Source organism: Octopus bimaculoides, chromosome 2 (genome assembly GCF_001194135.2).
Source record: "Octopus bimaculoides isolate UCB-OBI-ISO-001 chromosome 2, ASM119413v2, whole genome shotgun sequence".
Taxonomy (NCBI): Eukaryota; Metazoa; Mollusca; class Cephalopoda; order Octopoda; family Octopodidae; genus Octopus; species Octopus bimaculoides.
The window spans coordinates 46,680,173-46,691,940 of NC_068982.1; the positions used below are offsets into that span (position 1 = coordinate 46,680,173).

Sequence of the window (11,768 nt, forward strand, 5' to 3'; positions counted from 1 at the left end):
ATATATATATATATATATATATATATATATATACACGCACACACACACATTACTATTAACTGCTGGGCTAAGTGAAGACCTATAAACAAACTTGCTTCATGGATGATTCAAATTTTTTTTCTGCTATTGAATAATGCTTACTCAGTTTATGCCAGTATGCTTCTAATAAAAGTATTTAGTGTTATTCTTCTAAATGTGTGAACTAAACACTATAATGTAATTGCAACATTGTATGATGTATTTCCTGCCAAGAATTACATCATGCCAAATTCTCATCATCTATCAATTTCCAGTTGTTCAAATACAACACCATCATCATCATCATTATCATCATCATCATCATTTAAAGTCCGTTTTCCAGACTGGCATGAATTGGACGGTTTGACAGGAACTGGTAAGTCAGAAGACTGCACCAAGTTCTGCTATTTCTTTTGGTATGGTTTCTATAGCTGGATGCCCTTCCAAATGCCAACCACTTTACAGAGTGTGCCAGGTGCAGTTTATATGGCACCAGCAACAGTGAGGTCACTCAGTAACTTGCAGAACAAGACCTCTCAATTGGGGGGGGGGGCAGTATTGAGAGACAGAGGTGATATTTTGCATTAGAAGGAAAAATGGAAAGAGAGAGAGAGGGGGGAGAGAGGGGGGGAGAGAGAGGAGAGAAAGATGGTGTAGATGTGAGAGAGAGGAGGCAGAGGTCGTACACAAAAGTTACAGGGTGGTGTATATAGTGACGTGGACCAAAACAAAAAACAAAGTCATTCTATCAGGGTATGTTAATGCAAAACAAAACAACAGAAAGGCAACAATAACTGAAAATGAGTAATCAGAAACCATGGTAGCAGTAACAGCATCGTACTTCTTTCTCTATGTGTGAAACATAACATAACCAACAACAACAACACCATTTCCAACACCAGGTCCAATGACTAACATCTTATTGACTACATCATGGTCAAGTGAGTAGAGGTCAAAGTTATGCTAATCACCTTATTCTAATCACAGTGAGGAAAGCTGAATGCTGGATAGACTATCATAGGATACCAACAAATATCAGACTTGTACTTGTTAGATAATCTGGTTCACTGCATCTCGAGGTCAAATCCTTTTGAGGTCAACTTTGACTTACATTCATTCAGAAAGACAATGATCATTGGTAGCTGAGACTTGGTAGACTTCTTGGTGATTGAACAGCATAGCTCTATCTAGAGACCATAATATTTGCCCAGTAGGAGAATTTGGAGTTGATCCTTCTTTTTCCTTTTTCTCTCTCTGTAAGAAATTGGTTCTACTCAGACCTGGTGTAGGATGAGCCCCCACCATGTTTAGTTACTGAAGACATCATGCCATAAAAGAACCCCCTAAGACTCCATTAGGAATTGGGGACTCAGTGACAGAGGAAAGAAATACTAGAAACACAAATTTAGTTTAATCCTCAGTACCTTTGTTTTTGGAAAGCTTTCGCAATATTTCACAATGTTGTAATTTACTTAAAAAGAACATCACACATTTCTACTGTTAATTCCAAACCATGTCAGTCCTTTCAATACATCAACATGTCACATGAGTTCTCTGAGTATTCTCACTCCCCACACAACTCCTTCCCCCACAAAGAAGAATATTTTCACTTTTGAGTTCAGATCTGACCAATACATTTTAAATCGAGATCTATAAAACCTTAATTCTATTTGACTGAAACCCATTTCAGGAAATTTGTATCTTAATGATTGTTGTTGCAGACCAATGATCCAAGTCAATCCAGCTATGACCATCCTAACCAATTCCTTTCTCAAAGACAGTACAACGTAATCTTAGAAAATCTGGCTATCATTCTCACTAGATCAAATGATTATATTGAGGCTTTTTGTACAACAAAGGTAGAACAATTAGCTCTAAATTACGCTAATCTAGTATTTTTTTCTTTACATATTCAGTACTATAAATTGCAAGAGTTAACTCAGTCAGTAAAGTTGCATATACCTCACTGGTTTTCCTTATCCAGGCAATGTCCAATAATTTATTACCTGTAACAGATTGCCAGTTAGATTAAAACAAAAAAAAACAAAAAAAGAAAGAAATGGAATGCCTTGTTTTATGACTAACGACATATCAAATTAAATACCAATTTCCCTTTTATTGTTCACTTCTATGAATTATCTGCCATGGACCAAGCTTTTATAATTTTGTCACACTGAGGAATTCTTATATGGTTATGGGCCATAAGATCTATAGATGAAAAGAAATTAGATTGAGCAACATTTATGTCTCTCTCAGTTGCTTTAAAAATGGAACTGAAGTGAACTGAGTACAGAGGAATAAGGAAACAATGTTTCAGACTTTAGTGCTCCAGGAATTTACTCCATCAACTATTGTATCTACCATTAATTTGTTCTATGATTCTCTTTTAAGCGTTTTTGTTTGTTATTTTTCTATTCAGTTAGCTTTCATTATCATCTCGCAGCACAAAAGCTAATTTGCAATAAACTCTGCTATAATTTCTCCCTGTTAAATGAAGGGCAACATGACATCTGGAAAAAAAAAACACATTTAAAAGTGAGTTTTTAAATGCTAGATTTTATAGTGCTAGGAAAAGGAAGACACCAACTCATTTTGTCAGCTTACTGGAAAATTTGAGGTAGCTAACAGTTATTTGGACATAAGAAGTTTGACTTTGTGCAATAAGATAGCAATGAAATATTAACAAAACTTTAAATGTGACTTCAAAGTAATAAAAAAATTTTTGCTAGCACAGGATGCTCTAAATGATAATTTATAGCCTCACCTTGCATGTAATATTAAATTATCTCTCAAGCACACTGAATATCAACTATTCATGTACATTAAAAGATCTAGCATTAATCTCTTTTGTGTACTCATCAAAAATAATTTTATAACTAAGAGTTAATAGAAAAATGTTAGCCATTCAAAACATCAAAGAGAATTCAGACGAAATTAAAAGAAAAGAAACAAAACCCCACCAAAAAAATTAACACACACACACACACACACATCAAGAATGTAAAATTCATAAAAACAATTTCTTTCATTTAAGTGTTGCAAAAATGGGAGATAACTGTAGTATGCAATAAATGTTTAGCATATACCTCATTATTGATCAACTTTCAAAAATACAAAATATGTATCATATACTTTCACAAAATAAGCACTATATACTTACAACTGATAGAACATCACATTAGTTTTCATTTAAAGACAAATAATAATGCATGTGCCTGGTGTACCCTTATCAGATGGGTAGTCATGATGGGTATATTGGGCTTTGTATATTTGTACCCCAGTGTCACTTTGATGACATGTGCTGCTCTCTCACTCAATAATAATAATAATAATAATAATAAGGTTACGAAAAAGGAGAAAGCAACCATACTCTGGGATATGCCAATACACACAGATAGAGAAATTAAGGCCAATAAGCCAGATATAGTTGTCAGAGATCATGAAGGAAAAAAATGCCTTCTAATTGATGTTTCAATACCAACAGATGACAACGTTTCTCTAAAAGAAATGGAGAAACTTTCAAAATACAAAGACCTGGAAATAGAGGTAACTCGAATGTGGATTCTAAAAGCAGAAACAATTCCTATCATAGTAGGCACCTTAGGTATAATAAAAAAATATTCAGATAAATACATAACAAAAACACCAGGACTCACAAATATATATAAGATACAGAAAATTGCACTACTGGGCACTGCACACATCCTACGCAAAACACTTTCAATACAGTAACCATAAGAGCATCACAATAAACCACAGCACATACCAAAAGCACACAGAGCTGCGCTCGGTAGTGAAGTGTAAGCACGTTATAAAAATAAAACTACTGAATAATAATAATAATAATAATAATATTTAAGATTACATAACTTGATAGGGAGTCAATAAAATGATTCAGCATTAACAAGATCATCACTCTTCAAATTAAGGAATACAACTACTATCAGGTTGTTTTGAAAATAATGGCCAATTTCAGAAACATAATTTTATTCTGGAAAAATTAACAATAGAAATGTTTTGATTAGTCAAAGTTTGAGCCGTGAACATCTACATATCTCTGCCATCAAAAGTTAAAGAAGTAATTTTAAATTCTCAACCGCAGGATAATGCTAATGATATAGCCTGAACAGGATAAACTACCCCTATTTTGCAGAAAAAAGTGTAGGTGGCCAGCTATGAGACTCGAACTCACACCTCCGTGGTTATATATTTGAATTTTTTCCTAATGTTTCAGCTTTATTTTTTCTTCTTGTTACATTGTACTGTTTAGGTATGCACATTTGGAACTTTATATAAAAAAAAAAATCTCTTTAAACTTTAAAATATTACATCTAATAATCATTTACAATGCTAATCACATGAGCAGAAACTAGATAGATGGTAGTCAATAAAAAGTAGCTATAGATCATGTATAGAAAAATGATAATTTTCAAATAATTCAATAATATGCAAGAAATAAAATTAACTGACATAGAAATAGCTTGATGCGATATCATATTAATCATTTAAAATGTAAAATTAGAGAACTGATGAGACACTACTAATTATTTTAACCTTGACTTTAAATCTGATTGAAAATTTTCCTTTGAATGGATGAAAATTTTAACAAGGTACTATATCTAGATGTTGGATGGGAAGCTAATCATTTGATTTGAAATTCCAGGAAAGAAACAGTAAGATAAATAAAGATAATTGGTTTTGCCTTGAATTGTGAGAGAATATCTTGGTGCCACATAAAAAGCACTGGTGATAGTGCCACATAAAAAAAGCACTAGTGCTGGTAACACATAAAAGGCACTGGCAATGATGCCATATAAAATGCACTGATGGCGGGGTGCCATATGAAAGGTACTGGTACTGATGCTATGTAAAAAGCACTGGTGACGATGTCAGGTAAAAAGCACTAGTGATGATGCCAGGTAAAAAGCACTGGTGCTGGTTTCATATAAAAAGCACTCAGGATACTCTGTGAGGTGGTTGGCATTAGGAAGGGCAACTTGCTGTAGAAACCATGCCAAAACAGACAAGGCTCCTCACCTTGCCAACCCCTGTCAAACGATCCAATCCATGTCTGCATGGAAAATGGATGTTAATCGATGATGGTGATGATGATGATGATGATGATGATGATGATGAAATCAAAATTTCACAGATGAAGAGATTTTGACCGAAGTTATTGGAGCACACCCCATGTCTAATCAATGCATATAAATATCAAACTTTGGGGAAGAAGTTTGTTAGCATGATGAATAAGGGGATATAAAAATAAAGTGTTCAGTTTTTCAACACTCTCTACTCAGCCTTACATGTTATTTCCTTTTTGATTAATTATTCAAAAACATTGTCCTCTTCAAAGCACAAAATGCTTGTAATGGCCTCTCAAACACATTTACTTTTGATGTCATAAGGATTTTATAAACTTTCGAGAGAATATGAAATAATTCTTTTATGGAACAATGAATCTTGAAGCACATAAAGCTATAAATAATAGCATGCAAACACTGGGTTGAAAAGCCCTTCAGCCTTCAACTTTCTCTGAGCAAAAGGGCTTTTTAATCCAATATTTACAAGGTATTATTTATAGTTTTATGTGCTTTGAGGTCCACAGTTCTGAAAAAGAAACATATTTTTATTTACAAGCTTTTAATTCTCTTTTGAATCTTTCTCAATTAGTTCATTCACTAGGTCATTCAAAAGACAAAATTGAATCATTTTGCCTGTAGTAGCACAGAAAACGAAAATATAAAGCATATCCATAATATTTTGAAATTCATTTATAGAATCAGGCGCAGGCATGGCTGTGTGGTAAGAAGTTTGCTTCCCAACCACATGGTTCCAGGTTCAGTCTCACAGAGAGGCACCTTGGGCAAGTGTCTTCTACTATAGCCTCATGCTGACTAAAGCCTTGTGAGTGGATTTGGTTGATGGAACCTGAAAGAAGCCTGTTGTGTGTGTGTGTGTGTGTGTGTATGTATGTGTTTGCGTGTGTGTGTACCATACTCTATGACTGGCACCACGCCAGTGGAGCACTAACAGCACTGTCGAGTGTGTTCATTGCCAGAGCAGCTGTCTGGCTTCCGTGCTAGCGGCCTGTAAATAGCACCATTTGAGCGTGATCATTACCAGCGTTGCCTTCTAGCACTTGTGCTGGGGGCACGTTAGAAAATCATTCGAGGGAGGTCGTTGCCAGTGCCACTGGACTAGCTCTCATGCAGGTGGCATGTAAGAAACACCTTTTTGAGCATGGCCGTTGCCAGTACCGTGTGACTGGCCCTCGTGCCGGTGGCACGTAAAAGCACCCACTACATTCTTGGAGTGGTTGGCATTAGGAAGGGCATCCAGCTGTAGAAACTCTGCCAGATCAGATTGGAGCCTGGTGCAGCCTTCTGGCTCGCGAGTCTTCAGTCAAATCGTCCAACCCATGCTAGCATGGAAAGTGGACGTTAAACAATGATGATGATGATGATATATATATATAATAAGGATTCTTGAGAAAATTGGGTACTTTTAAATGGTAAGTACCAGGTAGGGCTGGATTAACCTGTGGTCACCACCTATGGTTAATTAAATATCCAGTAAAATATTCAGGTTGTGCACACAGAGAAAACCACCCCCACGAGTATGCATAAGAAACAGCTGTAATGCACTGGCATTTATCTATCATCTGTTATTATTCATTTGCTAATATATATATACATATATATATATATATATATATTTAAAATTCCTTATACAAGTCTAATTGTTATTACCATGATGAAAACACCTGCTCTCATCCGATCACCAAAGTTAAGTAACGCTGAGCCTAGTTAGTACTTAGATGAGTAACCACTTGGGAAACCTAGGTGCTGTAAATATCTTTAGAAGGTGCATGGCTCAGTGGTTAGAGCGTCGGGCTCACAATCATGAGGCAGTGAATTAGATTCCAACAGTGGGTTCTATGTTATGTTTTTGAGCAAAACACCTTATTTTACATTACTCCAGTTCATTCAGCTGTAGAAATGAATTGTGATGTCACTGTTGCCAAGCTGTATCAGCCTTTACCTTTCCCTTGGATAACATCGGTGGCATGGAGAGGGGAGGCTGCTAGTCTTCAATAAACAACCTTGCCCAGACTTGTGCCTGAAGGGGGTCTTTACCTTTACATGACAGTTTATCATCAATTGGGAAACTTTTTAAAATGTTATTTTCTTAAGAATGTTAACAGTTTTAAAGTTAAAAAGTGAAAACCATTTTTCCCTCTGAGATTGCCGACAGATCTGTCCAGATTCTGATTAACATAACTTTAGAATCTTGATAATTTAAAGAAATGACACTTAAAGAATATGAAGTGTACATGTCTTTCTCAAACAAAATCATAAATATTTGCAAAAGTGATTCTATCTAAGAAGGCAACTTTTGTGAAAACATTTAACAAATACTCTACTTTAATCAAAATATTTAAAAAAAATGTTTCTTTTTGCTTTTCTTTTTTTACTGCTGGTGCCTATCAAATATATGAAACTGAGGAGTCTTGTTTTGCAAGTTAGTCAGTGACCTCACTGCTGTTGGTGCCATGTAAAAAGCACCTAGTACACTGTGTAAAGTGGTTGGCACTGGGGTCTATGTAATCAACTTGTACCCTCCCCCAAAATTGCTGGCCCTGTTCCCAAATTTGAAACTGATATTACACAAACAGTGCCATTAATTTCCAGTGTTTTGTGACATTGTCTGCATATGGGAAATATTATCCAGCTTGGAAAAGAAAACAAAGGTTGACAACAGGAAGGACATCTGGCATATAGAATCTACCTCATAAGGCGGCGAGCTGGCAGAAACGTTAGCACACCGGGCGAAATGCTTAGCAGTATTTCGTCTGACGCATAGTCATCAACATTATAAAACCCAACTTTAACAATAGTAATATTGTTAAACAAAAAGACAAGCTATTAGCAGAGTGGTGATACTAATGTATGATAAATAGTATTACATTTTACACATTTACTTGTTTCAGTCATTTTGACAGTGGCCATGCTGGAGCACCACCTTTTAGTTGAAGAAATCAACCCCTGGACTTATTCTTTGTAAGCCTGCTACTTATTCTATTGGTCTCTTTTGCCGAACTGCTAAGTTAGGGGATGTAAACACACCAAGATCAGTTGTCAAGCACATACACAAACATAAGCATATATATATATATATATATATATACAACAGATTTCTTTCTGTCTCTGTCTACCAAATCCACTCACAAAGCTTTGGTTGGCCTGAGGCTATAGTAGAAAACACTTGCTCAAGGTGCCATGTAGTGGAACTGAAGCCAGAACCATGTGGTTGGGAAGCAAGCTTCTTACTACACAGCCATGCCTACACCTACGTTAGTTATTTTATAATTTCCAAAGTCTGATAGACCCATATAACCTGTAAAATTTTTCAGTTTGATAATGATATAATATTGGTTGTATATAAGAGGGCTTATGACTTGACTATGTTCTATAAAAGCAGAAGAAGTCTCTCAGAGTTAGTGAATAATTTGACCTAGAACCTCAAAAGATTTCTTTTCCATTTCATTTGCATGAGTGTAAGTCAAGAAATTGGGTGAGATATAGTATTGGTCGTACTTCAAATGACCAATACTGCATCAAATATTTAAATGGTTTCACTAACTCTGAGAGACTTCTGCTTTTATAGAACATAGCTTTGATTATTGATTTAAGGTTTGCTAAGTTCTAAAACAACATTCAAAATGAAATTTTTTTACAAAGATATTGTGTTTATGTAGCAAAAAAAAAAAAGAAAAAGAAAAAAGAAAAAAAGTAGAAAAAGACATTGGAGGCGGGGGAGCAGAATAGTGTTTTTGCTGAAACAGAGTGAAAACAAACAAAATAATAGAATTGATTTTGCAAATTTTGATAAACGACTTTAAAAAGAAGCTAAGAGCAAGATTAGAAATGGTAAAATGACATTGAATACCATCACAGAAAGAACAGTCTGTGGAGAGAAAAGGTGGAGTAAAAGAAAGAAGAATGTTTTATCAATGGTCATGATGAAATTTTTATGTATGATCAGTTGCAACTTTTCTTCTTCGCAATCTCTAAATGATAGGCTTTCTGCAATGAAGTCTAAAAAGAAACTACCAGCTACCCTCACAGCTAAAAATGATATACCACATTAACCACCCATTTTTAATTCTTAAATATGCACTGTGGCCATATTACAGATAAAATACTGAATAAAAAACTGTATGATGAAACATACAAGATGAGGACAAAATGTACTTGTAGAGTAAGGATGTGTCTTATGTCAGAATGCATTTTATATGCTGACAAACATGGTACACAAAACAAAATGGAAGCCTTTCTAATCTTTAAAAGTTTGCATTTTAGATTATTTCAAGTAGGATATTAATTACAAGTTGATTAAAGGCAGCTAGCAGAATTGTTAGCCTGCTGGTCAAAATGCTTAGTGGCTTTTAGTCCAGCTTTATGTTCTGGGTTCAAATTCCATGAGTGGCTGTGTGGTAAGTAGCTTGCTTACCAGCCACGATTCCGGGTTCAGTCCAACTGCGTGGCACCTTGGGCAAGTGTCTTCTACTATAGCCTCAGGCCGACCAAAGCCTTGTGAGTGGATTTGGTAGACGGAAACTGAAAGAAGCCCGTCATATATATGTATATGTATATATATATATATGTGTGTGTGTTTGTGTGTCTGTGTTTGTCCCCCCAACATCGTTTGACAATTGATGCTGGTGTGTTTACGTCTCCGTAACCTAGCATTTTGGCAAAAGAGACTGATAGAATAAGTACTAAGCTTACAAAAAATAAGTCCTGGGGTTGATTTGCTCGACTAAAGGCGGTGCTCCAGCATGGCCAAAGTCAAATGACTGAAACAAGTAAAAGAGAGTAAAAGAGAGGTCAACATTGCCTTTCATCCGTTTGGGGTCGATAAATTAAGTACCAGTAATCAACTGGTCCCCCACCACCAAAAAGAAAAATTTCAGGCTTCGTGTCTTTAGTAGAAAGGATTAATTACAAGTTGATTAGAAAGTAAATAAAATTATATTTAATGCCATAATTATAAAAACCTACAAGAATTATATAATCTAATGATGAAATTTCTATATCATTGTTCAGTTTGCTTGAAAAGGATAAAGGATAAAGCATCCTTCTTGAGCCCTAGAGACTCATAAAGGTCAGTTTCCTGGTTTCCGTGGTGTATATATATATAGGCCTCCTGGATAGGATGCTAGCTCATTGCTGGGTTACTCATTTTTGCCAGCTGAGTGGACCGGAGCAACAGGAAATGAAGTGTTTTGCTCTCAGAAACACATGTTACCCGGCCCAGGAATCGAGACCACAATCTTAAAAAAGCAGCTTAATTTATCTCAAATTATATCCAACTGTCTTAGAATGATTTGATACATTGAAGTTTGTTGTCTTCAGTGTACAGTACTAAAGAAGAAAAAAAACAGGAAGTTCATAGCTGGAAATGCTTTTGATAATAGGTTTGTTCAATCATAACTTACCTGGGGATATGCAACAACTACAACAACCACAACTACAACAACAAAAACGGCAACATAATTTTCAGAGACTGGTGCCAAAACACTTTGAAATGTCTAGAAAGTCTCTTTCTCTCTCTTACCTGACCAATTCACTTCTAGCCTTGAAGGCTATTGTCTCCTGAAAGAGACTAGAGCTACTTTGGAAGAACGGATCGTATTTTTTTGATACTTCACTTGGATAAATTCTCCGAAAGTTTCCAAGGTGGGTGGTTTCATAATTGTCAAGACTTTCCAAATATTTTTCATGAGCTTGTTCTTGCTCTTCCCTGGAATTACAACGAATTACAAAATCATAAGACATTAAATTTTTAAACACCTCTTGTTTCAACAGTTTTATTTCTGTTTTATTATGGGCTAATATACCCATGCTAACATGGAAGGTGGATATTAAACATTGATGATGATGGTGATATATACATATATATATGGACAGTTGACTTCAATAGACATGTTGGGTAGCATCTGATTGGCTTCTATGGAGTGTATAGAGGCTACAGAGCCAGTTCCCACAATGAGGAGTGAACCACACAGCTGGAGTTCTTTGATGCAAATGGCCTTATGATTTGCAGTACTAATGTCAAGAAACCAGTCAGTCACTTGTTCACCTATCAATCTGATGGATACACAAGCCAGATTGACTACATTCTCATCAGAAAGCAGGAAAGATGGTTGCTCATAAATTCAAAGTCTTTCCCAGATGAAGAGTGCACCCCTTAACATAGGTTAGTCGTCGGTGACTTCAGACTCAGGGGTAGACAGTAACTAAGAAGACAACCAATCTGGGAAAGAAAGATCTGGAGGCTTAAAAGTCCTCTAAATAGTCAGCGAATTAGAGACATTTTACCTGAAACATATGATAGGTAAAAGGGAGATATAGAGGATAACTGGAGGTTCCTAAGGGACAACTTAATGAAGATCACTGACCAAATTTGTGGCTGACGCAAAGTCCCTGCAAGACCTAAGGTAACATGGTGGTGGAACAATGTAATAGACAGGGACATTAGAGTGAAGAAATGGGCCAGGAAGGACTGGAAGATTGGTAGTAGCAGGGAACTATATCAGAAAGGAGGCTAGGAGATAGGTATATTTAACTAAGGGAGAAGCAGAAAGGAAGAAGTTTGTCAATGTTTTGCAGTGTGAGGACCAGATGTTTGAAGTGTTTGGGATTACAAGAGTGTGTGAAAGAAAATCCTGACATATATATATA

At 35.8% G+C, this 11,768-nt stretch overlaps 1 protein-coding gene across 6 annotated transcripts in view; it reads right to left on the reverse strand.

Moving 5' to 3' along the window:
* Positions 1-11,768, reverse strand: part of LOC106875928 (tubulin polyglutamylase ttll6) — a 426,314-nt gene that overhangs the window by 60,191 nt on the left and 354,355 nt on the right. For all 6 annotated transcript variants that reach the window (XM_014924247.2, XM_014924246.2, XM_014924244.2 and 3 more), the window contains one exon: positions 10,642-10,827. In XM_014924247.2, coding sequence (XP_014779733.1) covers positions 10,642-10,827 — 186 coding nt within the window. The remainder of the gene's footprint in view (positions 1-10,641; positions 10,828-11,768) is intronic.